General features: G+C 50.7%; 2 protein-coding genes across 2 annotated transcripts; one reads left to right on the top strand and one right to left on the bottom strand.

The window, feature by feature from the left end:
- Positions 1 to 10,720, bottom strand: LOC135830820 (uncharacterized; the record flags this gene model as incomplete). Its single annotated transcript, XM_065343029.1, is given in 2 exon segments — positions 1 to 135; positions 10,390 to 10,720. Coding segments are annotated over 2 exon segments (348 nt in total), but the record flags the coding sequence as incomplete, so codon positions are not given.
- On the top strand, positions 1,325 to 2,628 carry LOC135830819 (trichohyalin-like). The gene is made up of 3 exons (XM_065343028.1): positions 1,325 to 1,849; positions 2,011 to 2,207; positions 2,417 to 2,628. Exons 1-3 carry the CDS (start codon positions 1,593 to 1,595, stop codon positions 2,626 to 2,628), a joined length of 666 nt encoding a protein of 221 aa, XP_065199100.1. The 5' UTR covers positions 1,325 to 1,592.
- Positions 10,721 to 13,000: the final 2,280 nt, after the last annotated feature.

The following is a 13,000-nucleotide window of genomic DNA, read 5'->3' as shown; positions in this document are numbered from 1 at the left end:
TCTGTCACCAGCAGAATGGTCTTCTGTGGCGGAAACAGTCTCAAATTCCCCTTCATTGGAAGCAGGGGTCTCCTCCGGCACAACAACTCCGATTGCCTGACGCCGAGCCTCTAGGAATTGCTTGATTAGCGACACCTTATATGATAGTACATATACATACACACACACACACACATACACACACACACACACACATACATACACACACACACACACACACACACACACACACACACACACGCACACACACACACACACACACACACACGCGCACACACACGCACAATGTGTACTCGTACATGCTGCCCGCCAAAACTGGTCACGTGAGTCTCCCCCGGAGAGGGAAGAGATTCAATCGTTTTCCAGTGTAACCTTTTGAACCATGTCACGTGATGTGAAGTTCTGCCGTCGCAGCACTGTATAGAGATTGTACAGGCAGTTGCACACTCTTCTTGGGGGTTATGTACTCTTAGCGCCGGTATAGAGCACTGTCTATTGGTGACGCACGCATCCAAACAAAGCAGCACAGTACGTGCGCATTCTAATAAAGCTGTAAGACATGCACTGCATAAATCTCAAAGTACTCGTACAAACTGTGCAGTGCTGCAAAGGTACAAATAGATAAATATCAAACAAATATTAACGTGCAGGCCAACGACCCTGTCAGCAGTACACTGCAAGGTGTACCCTCTGGGCCGGGTAATCATACCTGTACCGCGTACAGAATGAGGGCACCCGTACATTGTCATGACGACTGTTCTATTGGAAAGGTGTTTGATCCCCACACCGGATCTCGCCCTTTTTTCCCGCCTAGCCTACTCAAGCTCAACCGACGAGGGGCGAATTCCCCCGACACATTGTGTATTGAGCAGGGAGTGGTGCTTTCTTGCAGGTTTTCCGAGTGGAAGGTTCGATGGACTTGCTCGTGTGCTCTGGATGGCGGTAGTGAGTCAGTCAAGTGTTGAGTCATGTCGGCGGAAAAGCACGAGCTCCGGTGTGGGGAGCGAACACCCTTCCGACTTCAAATCGCTACCACTACCACAACCTCGTTCGGTTGTTCCATTGTGATGGAAATACTAAATACCACTGACCGCTCTCTCCCCCCCCCCCCCCCCCCCCCCCCGCACAAACATGTACATGTATGTCCCGTCCTGTGCCATTGTACACATCCCAGCTAGATTAGCAAGTAACGTTAACGTTAGTTAGCGAACACAACTATCGGCAACTCGATGGCCCGCCATGAGCGCAAGCACTCTTGTCTTTACAATTCCCTGATTTGCTCTAAAACAGGTTCCAGGTGTAATAACGTGTATTCTTAGTAATAGACATCCTTAGCAAAAGTACGATAACGCTAACTTTTACGGTACTCACTCCCGGCCGTGACAAAAAACGTTATCGGATAACGGAAAAACGTTACAGAGCCCAAAATAACGGGCCGACGTTCGTTATGGTAATCCTGCACAAACCGCAAAAAATTACCTGGATGCCACATGTTTTTTCAGCTGGCGGGAGATATAAACACGTGCAGATGCGGGATCGATTCCTCTTTGACTTTAGTTTGAATTGTTGTTTTGTACCAGTTCTCTTTCACCATGTCTACGTCCTCTTGTTCGTCACCCTCTGGCCCATCTGGGAAACAGAGGACTCGATTCTCGGCTGAGGACGAAATTCTCCTCTTCCGAGAAGTGCTCTCACAGGAGAGTCCATTTAGCCGTGGTTCCTGCGTCTGGGAAAAAGTCTCTAAAAACCTCAGGACGAACGAGAAATCGTTTTCGCCACGTCTCTGTCGTGATCGAATCAAAGACTTGATCAAAGAGTTCATCAGGAACGACAACAAGGAGAGGGTGAAGTAAGTACATGACGCATCATTTAGCTTTGTAGGACAGACATTCACACGTGGATATTGACTGGATGAAAAACTTTTATGTGTACTGATGTTCTAGCTGTGATCAGTTGAATGATGCATTTGTGGTTACTCTTTTGTTATTCTTTTGTGCATTATATTTTTAGAACTGGCGTGGAGGAGGAGTATTCAGAGCGCGCTCAGCTCTTGTCTGAGCTGAGAGAGTTGTACCAGGGGGAAGAAGACAAGAAGGAGGAAACGGCTAAAGCAAAGAAACGAAAAGACGCAGACACGACAATGGCGAAGGACATGCGTGAGGCGTGCATGGAGACGTACGCGCAAAGCAAGAAAAGAGTTACTCAGGGTAAGCTGTAATTAAACGTGTCCCAGATTATTTAGACGACTATGTAGCCGCTGAGATAAATAAATATTTTAATGATGGAAACTCGGAAACCCAAATTTGCGAAGGTTTTATACTTGCACGATATGTTATGCTGGTGCCAATTCAATAAAATAGAAATGTTAACGGATACGTGTCTACTCTTTTCTTTTCTCGTACTTTTCTTTGTGCAGACGGCGAGGAGGAGAATGAGGAGAAGAAACCAACGAAACGGAGAAGGATGGATGTGGCGGAAGAAGTGAGGAAGAGAACTGCCCTGAAGGAGCGAGAGCTGAATTTGAGGGAGAAGGAGTATAACCTGGCAAAAGAAAAACAAGATGTTGAGCTGGAAGAGAGAAGAATGTTCATGCGATTTATGATGGAAAAAGAAAGGAACAACCAATAAAATGAATATATATTCAAACTCTCTGCCCTTTGTCTACTGCAAATACTCTTGCAGGGTTGGGGGCTTCAATCCAAAGTATGAGGATGTCTCATTTGCGTACAGGCAGGTGTGGCAGTTAGTCAGGAGTACAGCCACACGGTAGAATGTCCCAATGGAACCATGAAGAAGTCTCTGGGCCTTCTTCAGGTCCACATAGGCGAACTTGGCTGCAACTTCAGCAAACGCCCATTCAATGGCAATACGGCATTCACTCATTTGGCTGTTGTACTGCCGTTGTGGTGGTGTTAGGTTTGCACCAGCAAAAGGAGCCTGCAGGTGCTGACGCAGGGGGTATGCTGAGTCACCATAGAGTGTAAATACATCTCCCGCATCAGGTCCTCTGGCCGGCAAATGGGCTTCAATCTGGTCAAGCAACCCACTCATTCGTAGCATAGCTGCATCATGCCGTGACCCTTCCACGGGCCCAAAGAGATGCACAACGATGCCGAACGGTGTGGTGACGCCTTGAAATTTCTGCATGTGCATGCGCTTGTGCCCACTATACCAGATTCGTTGGCCACGGGTAGGGCGTGCAATCGGCCTGCCGGTACCATCAATAAAACCCCAACAATTGGGGATCGGGCATTTGCCATGGACTGCTTCAGCTGCTTCAAGAAGGCGATCCCTGGAAAGCCACTTGCCAGGACCCACGTTCTCCACTAGGTTGGACAGCAGTCCAGACCAACGATCGTGCAGACAGGAGAGCATGCAGTTTACAATGACTGTTATGGATGACTCGCCTCGGCAAAACATCTCCTCCAGGTCGTACATTCTACCAGGATAGCTCAGCCGACGTAAAAGGATGCAAAGACCTTCTATGCCAGACCAACTCAGACGGTTTGGTGAGTTCATCTCGTCCGGAATTCCAAGAGCTTCGCAGAGTTCAGGTATGTCTTTTTTGTGAAAGCGAAACCTCTTTTTAAAATCGTGCTCAGGCAATTCCTCAAAATTGAAATCGCGCTGGCTTCGACGAAACGCAGCTTCAGCAAGCTCAGCTCCCCTGTCCTGATAGGCCAGAAGCAGCACGTCCTCCAGGTCCGAGTCTTCACACTCCATCACCAAGTCCTCCAGGTCACGTACATCGTAGTCAACCATGATGGGTGTTAGAAAATTACCCCCACAACCGGTCTCAGGCATACCACGGCCAAAACACCACACAGGTCTGGACAAGTAATTATACTAACTGGAAGGTTATTGTTTGTGCTAATACATACGACAGTACAACAAGAGAGAGAACTTTGTTCACAAAACCATCGCCATCGGAACACACCAGAACTACTGTAAAAAGAGCAGCGTGTCTCCGAAAGGAACTGGAGCATGCATGCGTACCACAGCAAGCGCAAACAGCTGCACAGCATACATGCATGCGTACAAGAAAGCCGCATCCACCGGATGAATCACGCACATGAATCACATGACAGGCAACAAGAGGTAAGAAGTAATGCCAACTACACAAGACAGAGTCATACAAGAGAAAGTCATAGTTCGATTACACGTTCCCACCAGTTGGCATTACTGGCGGAACCTAGCCGGGGCATTCAGGCCATCACGGGGTCGAAGACGCATTACTTCCTCAGGCTCTACTGGCTGGTCTTCTGTTGTATCATCGGCACTCACACCATCTGTCGGGTCCGAGACATCAGGCTTGATAAGTGACACGTTGACCGTCTTCATTTGCAGCAAGCCTCCTGCATCTCTCTGAATTCTCACGGTGACAGGGGTCACAGTCTCAGTGACGACCCATCCATCCTCGTATGGCGGGAGCCTCTTCTGCTGGCGCTGTGGGCGTAGCATCATCACACGGTCTCCACGGCTGTACGGGTTCTCGGCCTCGGGGCTGCATGCGTCAGGCCGTGACAGCTCCTCTTCCACCAAGTCGCGTATCTGGCTAGCCCTGTTCGCAAGCTTGGTCACCCACGCACTTAGAGACTCAGCCGCAGCATCCTTCTCCACAATGAGATGACGTGGCAACCAGCCAAACATGGCTTCCATAGGGCTAATACCGGTGGCAGAGTGTGGCCGCGTACGGTAGTAAAACAGCAGCACTTCTAGGTCGTCCTTCCAATCAGATGACCGGTCAAGCACCTTCCGTATCATCGTCAAGAGCGTACGGTTCATCCGCTCTGCTGATCCCTGTGACTGCGGGTGGTAAGCTGCTCCAGTGCGCACCTTAGTTCCAAAGACGCGAAACAGCGAACTCACAACAGCATTCGCAAACTCCGTTCCGTTATCCATCCTTACGACTTCAGGCGCGCCAAACTGCAGGCAAACCTTGGTCACAGCTTCAGCGACTGACTTGGCATCATGACGAGGTAGCGGTATAGCATCTGCCCACTTCGTAAAAGCGTCGACAATGACTAGCACACAGTGATACCGCCCTGAGCGATCGATACCGAGCTCCAAGGTGTCAATGACTATCTCACTCCAAGGCTTTCCTGGGATGTCCGGGCGAACAGGCTCTCCAACAGGACCTCGCTTCGTGCTTGCTCGGACACAGGCCTGGCATCGGCGCACATAATCTTGGCAAGCTGTCGACATCGACGGGAAATAGCACTCAGCTCTCAGCATGTCATGCATAGTCTGCCAGTTGGCATGACCAGAGTTGGTGTGCACAGCACTGACAAGCTGACCTTGTAGCGACTCTGGTATCACTGGCACAGCAACGCCACCTTCCACAGGCAGCTTCACACTCCGGTACAACATGCCTTTGTCAACCAGTAGCTGTCCGCCGATCTTCTTGTAACACTCCACCGTCACAGGCTCCCCCTTCTCCACTTGGGCAATGGCTTGACGGACATCAGCGCACTGCTGTTGCGCAACACTGACTTGCTCCAAAGTCACAGGTCCAATCACCGTCAGGGCCATGGCAGCTACATCATCCTTCAGCAGGGTCTTAGCATAGTGCGTCCACTTCTGAGGAACGCGAGTTAGCCGGTCGGCCTTGTTGTCAGCTGTCGGAACCCAGATGACTTCCACTTCCAGACCCAATTGTGCCACGGTCTCTTCGATAACCTGCAGACGACGTTGGATAAGCACGCTATGCAACCCACTGGTCTTCACGCGCTTGGAGTCGGTCAGAAGCTGTTGGATCCAACTAGCAACGGTTTTGGAGTCGGTCATCAGCTGGATTCGCCGCGCTCCCCACTGGACTGCGAGGTTGAGTCCCTCAGCAGCTGCATCCAGTTCAGACAAGTTGATGTGGCGCTTGTCGTCCATCTTTCTCAGCCAACTGCAATCCTCGATGATACAGCCATTGAACTCCAAGGCCGCGCCATACGCGATATCAGAAGCATCGCACCAGACTTTGCATGGATCCTCTGCACTTCCGGGACCTTGCCACACACCGCCGACTGGGTCATCGCTGCTGAGGCGCTGGGCTAAATCAATGCAAAACTTCTTGAGCTGGTCAGGCAACGGATCGTCATACTTCAAGCCGAGAAGGCTAGTTAGACGCTTCAACCAGCTACAGTGCACTCGAAGCCAGCTCGCAACTGGGTAGTGGCCCACCAATGCTCCACACCACTTGTACACTGCACGACGTGTCAACACGTCCGGCAACGCGGTTCGGGGCCCATCTCGCCTAGCCCACTTGACCTCACCGCTGTCATCCTTGCTCAACTGCAGGCCAAGAACGCGCGCGGTCGCCGGGTCTTCCGCCGGCTTTGTCGGGAGTCCATACTCTGCCAGCTGCTTGACGACGGCATCCGTCTGCTCCTTGGGTACATATAGATCGTCGATATAGTTGTCGACAGCCGGAAACTGGCGAGTTGAGTACCGAACAATCAAATCCATCAGCTTAGGTGCTACTGACAGACCAAAGCCCATTCTTGTTAGGACATACGTCTGACCTTTCCACTTCACCACCTGGTAGCGCCATAGGTCAGGGCACACACGGACTTGCAAATATGCCTTCCGTATATCAATCAGAGCATATGAATCGGGATCTCCTGCACCGCGCCACTGCCGCAGCTTCTCTTGGCACGCAGGTGCTTCAGCACCAGGGTTGGATACCAGCTCTTTGTTCAAAGCAGTGTAGTCCAAACACGGTCTCACAGGCGTCGTCAACTTGTGCTCTTGTTTGACTGCTAGCAGGGGAAGTACTGCAGCCGGTTCTCCGTGGACCGCTGGATCATGAGGTACGAGCCACCCCTTCTCAATCCATCCGTCTACTTCATCACAGAAGGTATTCTCTTGCGATTCCGACAGACCGCTCCGCGAATACTGAGCCCCACCGGAGCCAATGAAACCCTCAGGCTCATTTTTGCTTGACCACTTCCACGATATCTCCCAGTGTCGCTCTTCAGCGTTCCAGCACACCGTGCCATCACTGGTGGTAAGCACGACATTGCCTGTGTCGGCGTCCTCTGTGACTTGCACATGCCGAGGGAGCTTAGTCGGTGTAGGTACAGCTCCGACAACGTCAGGTGCGCGTTTACCCGACTTCTCCTGGGCCGGGCCGATCACCACACCAGCTAGCCTTCCGTCATCGTATTCCATATGCAGACCCCCACACATTGTCACGAAGTCTGAGCCGATCAGCACGTCAGCCGACACAACGTTCAGGTCAGGAAGCACAACAGCGGACATAGTTGACTCGGGAATTGACACAGGACCATCATCACGCTTGAACTGCAGTTCCACCACGCCACGTGTAGTCAGCTGCTCTCCGTCCAAGGCAACAATTCCTTTGCCCAGACTCTCAGTAACAGGGACACCCAAACTGTCAACAAGTGCTTCGCTAATGAGCGTGCGACAGGAGCCAGTATCGATGATGGCTTGCACGCGCCTCCACACATCCCTGTCAGGTACAGCCACGTCTACAAACACACGAGGCAAACCAGGTCGCGTGGTAGTTACCGTAGCTAGGAGACATGGATCGGCGATCTCCACAGCCGCTCCGGCCACGCCTTTGCCTCTCTTCTGGTCTCGGAGCCATTGCTTTTTGAGCTCACAGTCCTATTGATAATGACCCGGTTGCTCACAGAAGAAACATGTAACATTTCGTGGCCCTGATGACTTCTGCTGGCCACCACCATATCCGCCGCCGCCACCGCTGCTGTAGCCACCGCCGCCACCACCGGCGTAGCCACCGCCGCCACCACCGCCGTAGCCACCGCCACGTCCTTCCGGGCAATGTTTCCGTATATGCCCAGGTTCACCACACTTATGACAGACAATATGGGACTTCTTCCCACCGGAAGGGCCAGACACCACTGCACCAGCAATACCTGGCCTTGCTGACACAATCTTGCGCAGTGCTCTCAACTTCTCCACACAGTCGGACACACGTAAGTCTTTCCCAGCACTTGACAGGCGGATCTCCTTGGCAAAATCAAAAGGGAGACCAGCCAGCAGCTGCTCAATAACGACAGAGTCGTCATCACCTGTCAGCTTGTGACCTGATGTAGCCAGCAGCCGCTGCAAATCAGACACGTACGCGTCAGGACTTTCATCAGAAAGGAACCGGCGGGACGTAAATTTTTCGTACGCATCACTTCCTGTCACGCCGAACGACTTTTGCAGCAAAGCGGACACCTTATCCTCGTCCTTCTTATCCGCAGCCTCCATTCTACTAAACACGAGCAGCGCATCTCCTTCCAAAAACAGAGGCAGTCTCTGCATGCGCTTATCAGCCGTGTCCCAACCATTCACCTCCGACAGCACAGAGTACTTCAACCAAAAGTCATCAAAGCTGTCACCTGCCTTCCCACCGAAGGACTTCATCAAGCCGTCCAGCTTCAGGCCAGACATGGCTTCAGGTTCAGAAGCAACGCCAACTGCTTCACTGTCCGATACAGGCAAGGCCTCAACCTCTCCTTGTCTCGCTCTCTGTCTCGTACGACGACGACGAGGCATACACTAAAACTGACGTCTACGCACAAACAATTCCCGGGTTTCGGCACCACGCTGTTAGAAAATTACCCCCACAACCGGTCTCAGGCATACCACGGCCAAAACACCACACAGGTCTGGACAAGTAATTATACTAACTGGAAGGTTATTGTTTGTGCTAATACATACGACAGTACAACAAGAGAGAGAACTTTGTTCACAAAACCATCGCCATCGGAACACACCAGAACTACTGTAAAAAGAGCAGCGTGTCTCCGAAAGGAACTGGAGCATGCATGCGTACCACAGCAAGCGCAAACAGCTGCACAGCATACATGCATGCGTACAAGAAAGCCGCATCCACCGGATGAATCACGCACATGAATCACATGACAGGCAACAAGAGGTAAGAAGTAATGTCAACTACACAAGACAGAGTCATACAAGAGAAAGTCATAGTTCGATTACATGGGACAAAAAGGAAACTTGATACAAGTACACAAGACTGAAGCTAGCTTCGAAAACGAACCGGAAGCAACTCATCCCAACCTTTTACATGCATTTCCTCGTTCAAATTTTTGAATTTCCCGCGCTTGCTTCCGCAATCACTCATCGCGCCATGGTTGTCAAGACCACTTCGTCTGAACTGTATCGTAGATTTTGCTAAGGGCCCGGTCCCACATGCACTTGAGAGTTGCGGATCCGCTGCAGCGGTGTCGCAACAGCGTGTATCACCATGGAAACTGCGAGTAGCGGAACTTCCGCCGTGGCGGAAAGTTCAAATCCGCTACTCCAAAATTTTTGGAGCGTATACTCTCCTGCGGAAGTTCCGCTCCTGCGACACTAGTCTGACATAGTGAGCGATTTGTGTTGTTTGATTTTATTTTCGATCATGAAGTGGACAGTTTGACTTTAGTCAGAGCAGCTACGGCTACAGTTGTACATGTATGTTGAAGTCAAGACTCGTTTGGCCAAGGGATGAAGAGAGATACGGAGCGATAGGTGGATAGCCGAGAAGCTGAAACCGACGGCTGCGGCGTCGGCCAAAGACCAAATCCCGGACCTGTGAGCAACCAAGCATGGCCATCATGTAAAACCACGCAGGGGGACCACTGTGATGTAGGTCTAGCAAGAGCGATACATGTACCACTATTACCAGTATCTGTAGCAGTTATCATTGCCATTGGTTATCGTCGACGTGCTGCTCAACAAGTTCGTACTAGTATTCAGCAACAAAATGTCGCTGCGGTCTCCATTGCCTGTCGACAACGTCTCGCTAATCGACCTCTACCCAACGGAAAATCCATTCTTTCAGATTACTAGTATAGTATAGAACAAAGACTCAAAGTCAACAATACCGAACCCACGACATGTAGCTAATGCTTGATACTCAACAAAAACAACGACCTGTCCAACACCTAGTATCTACATCAACAGTACATCAGTGCTGCGTTGATGTGTCCACAAAGGACGAAACAGTTCTGTCCACAGACACAGTACTGACTGTACAGTGTACACCATCACTGCATCAGTACGTGCACGCGTACTTCGAAGTGAAAGCATGCTTGAGTTGCAGGAGAGCTGCACTGAATTTTTTGGAAGTCAGAGAGGCCCGCTCGCTTCGTTCGCCATGCACGCGTGAGCATGTGAGACCACGCGAGCATTTTGTCGCAGGAGAGGTGCGACACCACTCCCGCAAAACCTTGTCGCACCAGCGGATCCGCCACTGCATGTGGGACCGGGCCCTAAGGGAAAAAACAGCTTTCACGCTACCTAGTACGGTAAGCATTGCGTTTACGTTTGCGTCTTTTTAGCTAAGGATGTCTAATGTTGGTATCACACACGAAGACACATCTTCAGTCATGGCGCAACCAGTTTGTTTTTACTAACCTGTGCTGTCGTCCTCACGGCTGCCATTTGATGGCGTTTTCCCCCGTCTTGAGACAGCCAGTAAGCAACGCACAGGTCATCCAAACCTTGCAAGGGTTCGCTACGTCCATCGCCGACTACCTCAGCTAGCTCGCTATACTTGCGCAGTATGCGATGGCCGAGGCCAGAGAACGCTCCCTGCTGAAGCATTTCTCGCGCTCCACCAACAGCCATTGCAGCGGAGCGACTGTAACATGCTTCCACAACCAGCTCCGAACGAAACTGAAGAGTTCGCAGCCATGTCGCTGCGAGAAAACTAGAGGTGAGTTGGCCATTGCTCACGAAATGTGAACACCAGCAAAAGCTCAAAGAAGAAATGAAATGGAGCACTCCGAGTTATAAACCAGGACAAAATTTCTTTCTCGCGTGACCCGCTAAATCCCTGACTAGTTTTGCAAAGACAGCGTAATGACGTGATGCTCGTCATGGACCTCGTCGGATGACACACGAAAGGCGATCCTTGCTAAATTTAGCTCAGGTCCTCCTCACGTGCCACCCGCCATGACACGTGGATTGCAAAGAAGTATGGCGCGTGTTTTTGGAAGTCTGATGGGTTTCCCATCAGGATTTATGTAACTCCCAGCAGGGCAGCAGGCCAGGTGCATCATCATGCGCATATGCATGGAATTGCGAGATCTTGCCACAAGAATTTCTAAACTCTGCGAGGGGCCGCATCGTTTTCAGTCACACCTCCGCATGCACGGTCGTTTTGTAATGTTAGTTCGATTTTGGACACATCCTTTCGAACATGTGTACGATGTGATGTCTTGCCTGCTTGGCTTGTGAAAAAATTCTTTTGTCTACTCATCTCTGCTGTTGTATCTGAACGAGACAGGTGCAGGCCCGAACAAAAGTCCAAAGCTTTGCTATCCTGGCTGTTTACTGCAGCCGCGGTGCTTGACCATTACAAAAGGCTGGCCTGTCAATTCGTGTGCCGTTGTCGCGTGGTACATGCAGCAGACGATCCGACGATTTGATTCGAGAGAATTGTTTTTTGGTGACTCTCAGTCTCAAAGTCTTTGTGCATTTGCGGCCTGAATGCGAATGTAGCAGTGTTTTCCTGACTGACAGCAGAACTCGTTTGTCGCAGTCGGTCTTTGCGTGTGGGATCTCAGATCCTTGTACCAATACCATGCTGGTGTTCATGGCATGACTACCGTCCAGTTCCTATCTTGGGCTTCTGTTGGGACGAATATCATTCTCTATTCGACTGGAATGTAAGACTATTAATTTTGATTTGTAAAGTACTAGTAGTAGTTGATCGGTTGTGGTCTTGCTTTAGAACTCAGAGGCATCATCATTATTGGTGCGCATGGGACTGTGAGAGGGCACGTGTGAGCGCAGTAGAGGGGCGTTTGTGGGGTGCTATGTCCCAGTGTGTGCTTGCTCAAGTGGCACAAGTGCAATCTCTTAGCCTGCACCACTGCCCGTGGCTCGTGCAGCTAAACTAACTTGCCTCGTCCAGAACTGGGCTCACTCAGACTATGCAGCTAGTTGTGAATGAAGTCCTGCGTTCATACAAACCTCTAACTCACATGCTGTTTGGGGGGGGGGGGGGGTCCAGGCATTCTCAGCGAAAAAGCGTTGCACAACATTTTGTAATGTGCAAAGTAACTTGAAATGCTGGTGGTTGCAATAATTTTGCCTTACTCAGAAAGACGAGTGAGAGAAAACTGTCGTGTCCTGGCTTATCTGTGTGTGCAAGAGCCACATAAGCTTCCAAAAGTGTGCAGCTCTGGATACCCTTTCTATGGGGTCCGCCGACGGCGAAAACTCACATCACGTGCCGTAGTGTTCCCGTTGTACAAGTACACTCTCAGCACATTTTAAGGACCCATGGAATGGAGTTGAAAGAATAGCACTCCCTGACAGAAACGCACTCAGCTTATGCGAATCATCAGCATGATCATGTAATGACAGGTAGTCGGATTGCGTGCACGCTAGCCTTCGTTGTACGTAGTAAAATCGTACTTTGAAAACGTGATGTGAGTTTTCGCCATCGGAGACCCTGTCTGCAGGGTTGCACACTGTTGAGAGCTGTTTTACGCTTGGTATGTGCATGCATACACTGGTGCTTGTATCGGTATTGAGCACAGCCCTGCGACTGTCTTCCACAGCATACATGTGGGGGGGGGGGGGGGGGGGGGTGGAGGAGCCTGTTTCCAGCCACCTCCTCGCTCTTCAGCTTTTCACAGCCCATTCCGCCTAGGTCTGGTGTGAACGCTCCTTTCCCAGTCCCCCCCCCCCCCCCCCCCACCCATACCCAGGGTCCGCACAGCCCTTGAAAAACCTAAAATATAACTAGAAAAAATTCCCAGTAAAGAATATACTGAAAAAAACGTATTCCCCGGAGTAAAACATTTAAAGCAACACCCAGATTCTTTTGTCATTTGTCTGCCCTGTATATCACCATTCATTTCACCATCATAGTATGCACCGCACTGACTTGTGCTGGGTGAATTAAGAGCTCTTTCAAAAGTGCGACTGATACTCCGAAAAATGCGGCAGGTCTCGACCAGACATTCTTATACAAAAATCGACTGGATGCTTCTATTGCAAAACCTGCTTCTGC

Source organism: Sycon ciliatum, unplaced genomic scaffold (genome assembly GCF_964019385.1).
Source record: "Sycon ciliatum unplaced genomic scaffold, ocSycCili1.1 SCAFFOLD_2434, whole genome shotgun sequence".
In the NCBI taxonomy this organism is placed as follows: Eukaryota; Metazoa; Porifera; class Calcarea; order Leucosolenida; family Sycettidae; genus Sycon; species Sycon ciliatum.
The sequence above is the reverse complement of the archived record's forward strand: the minus strand, read 5'-3'. Positions and strand labels throughout refer to the sequence as shown.

What these genes read in the sequence shown, in the direction of transcription:
- LOC135830819 (XM_065343028.1), top strand. Translation starts at nt 1,593, where the DNA reads ATGTCTACGTCCTCTTGTTCGTCACCCTCTGGCCCATCTGGGAAACAG. An exon ending in GACAACAAGGAGAGGGTGAA is followed by an intron (nt 1,850 to 2,010) that starts GTAAGTACATGA and finishes TTATATTTTTAG; the next exon opens with AACTGGCGTGGAGGAGGAGT. An exon ending in CAAGAAAAGAGTTACTCAGG is followed by an intron (nt 2,208 to 2,416) that starts GTAAGCTGTAAT and finishes TTCTTTGTGCAG; the next exon opens with ACGGCGAGGAGGAGAATGAG.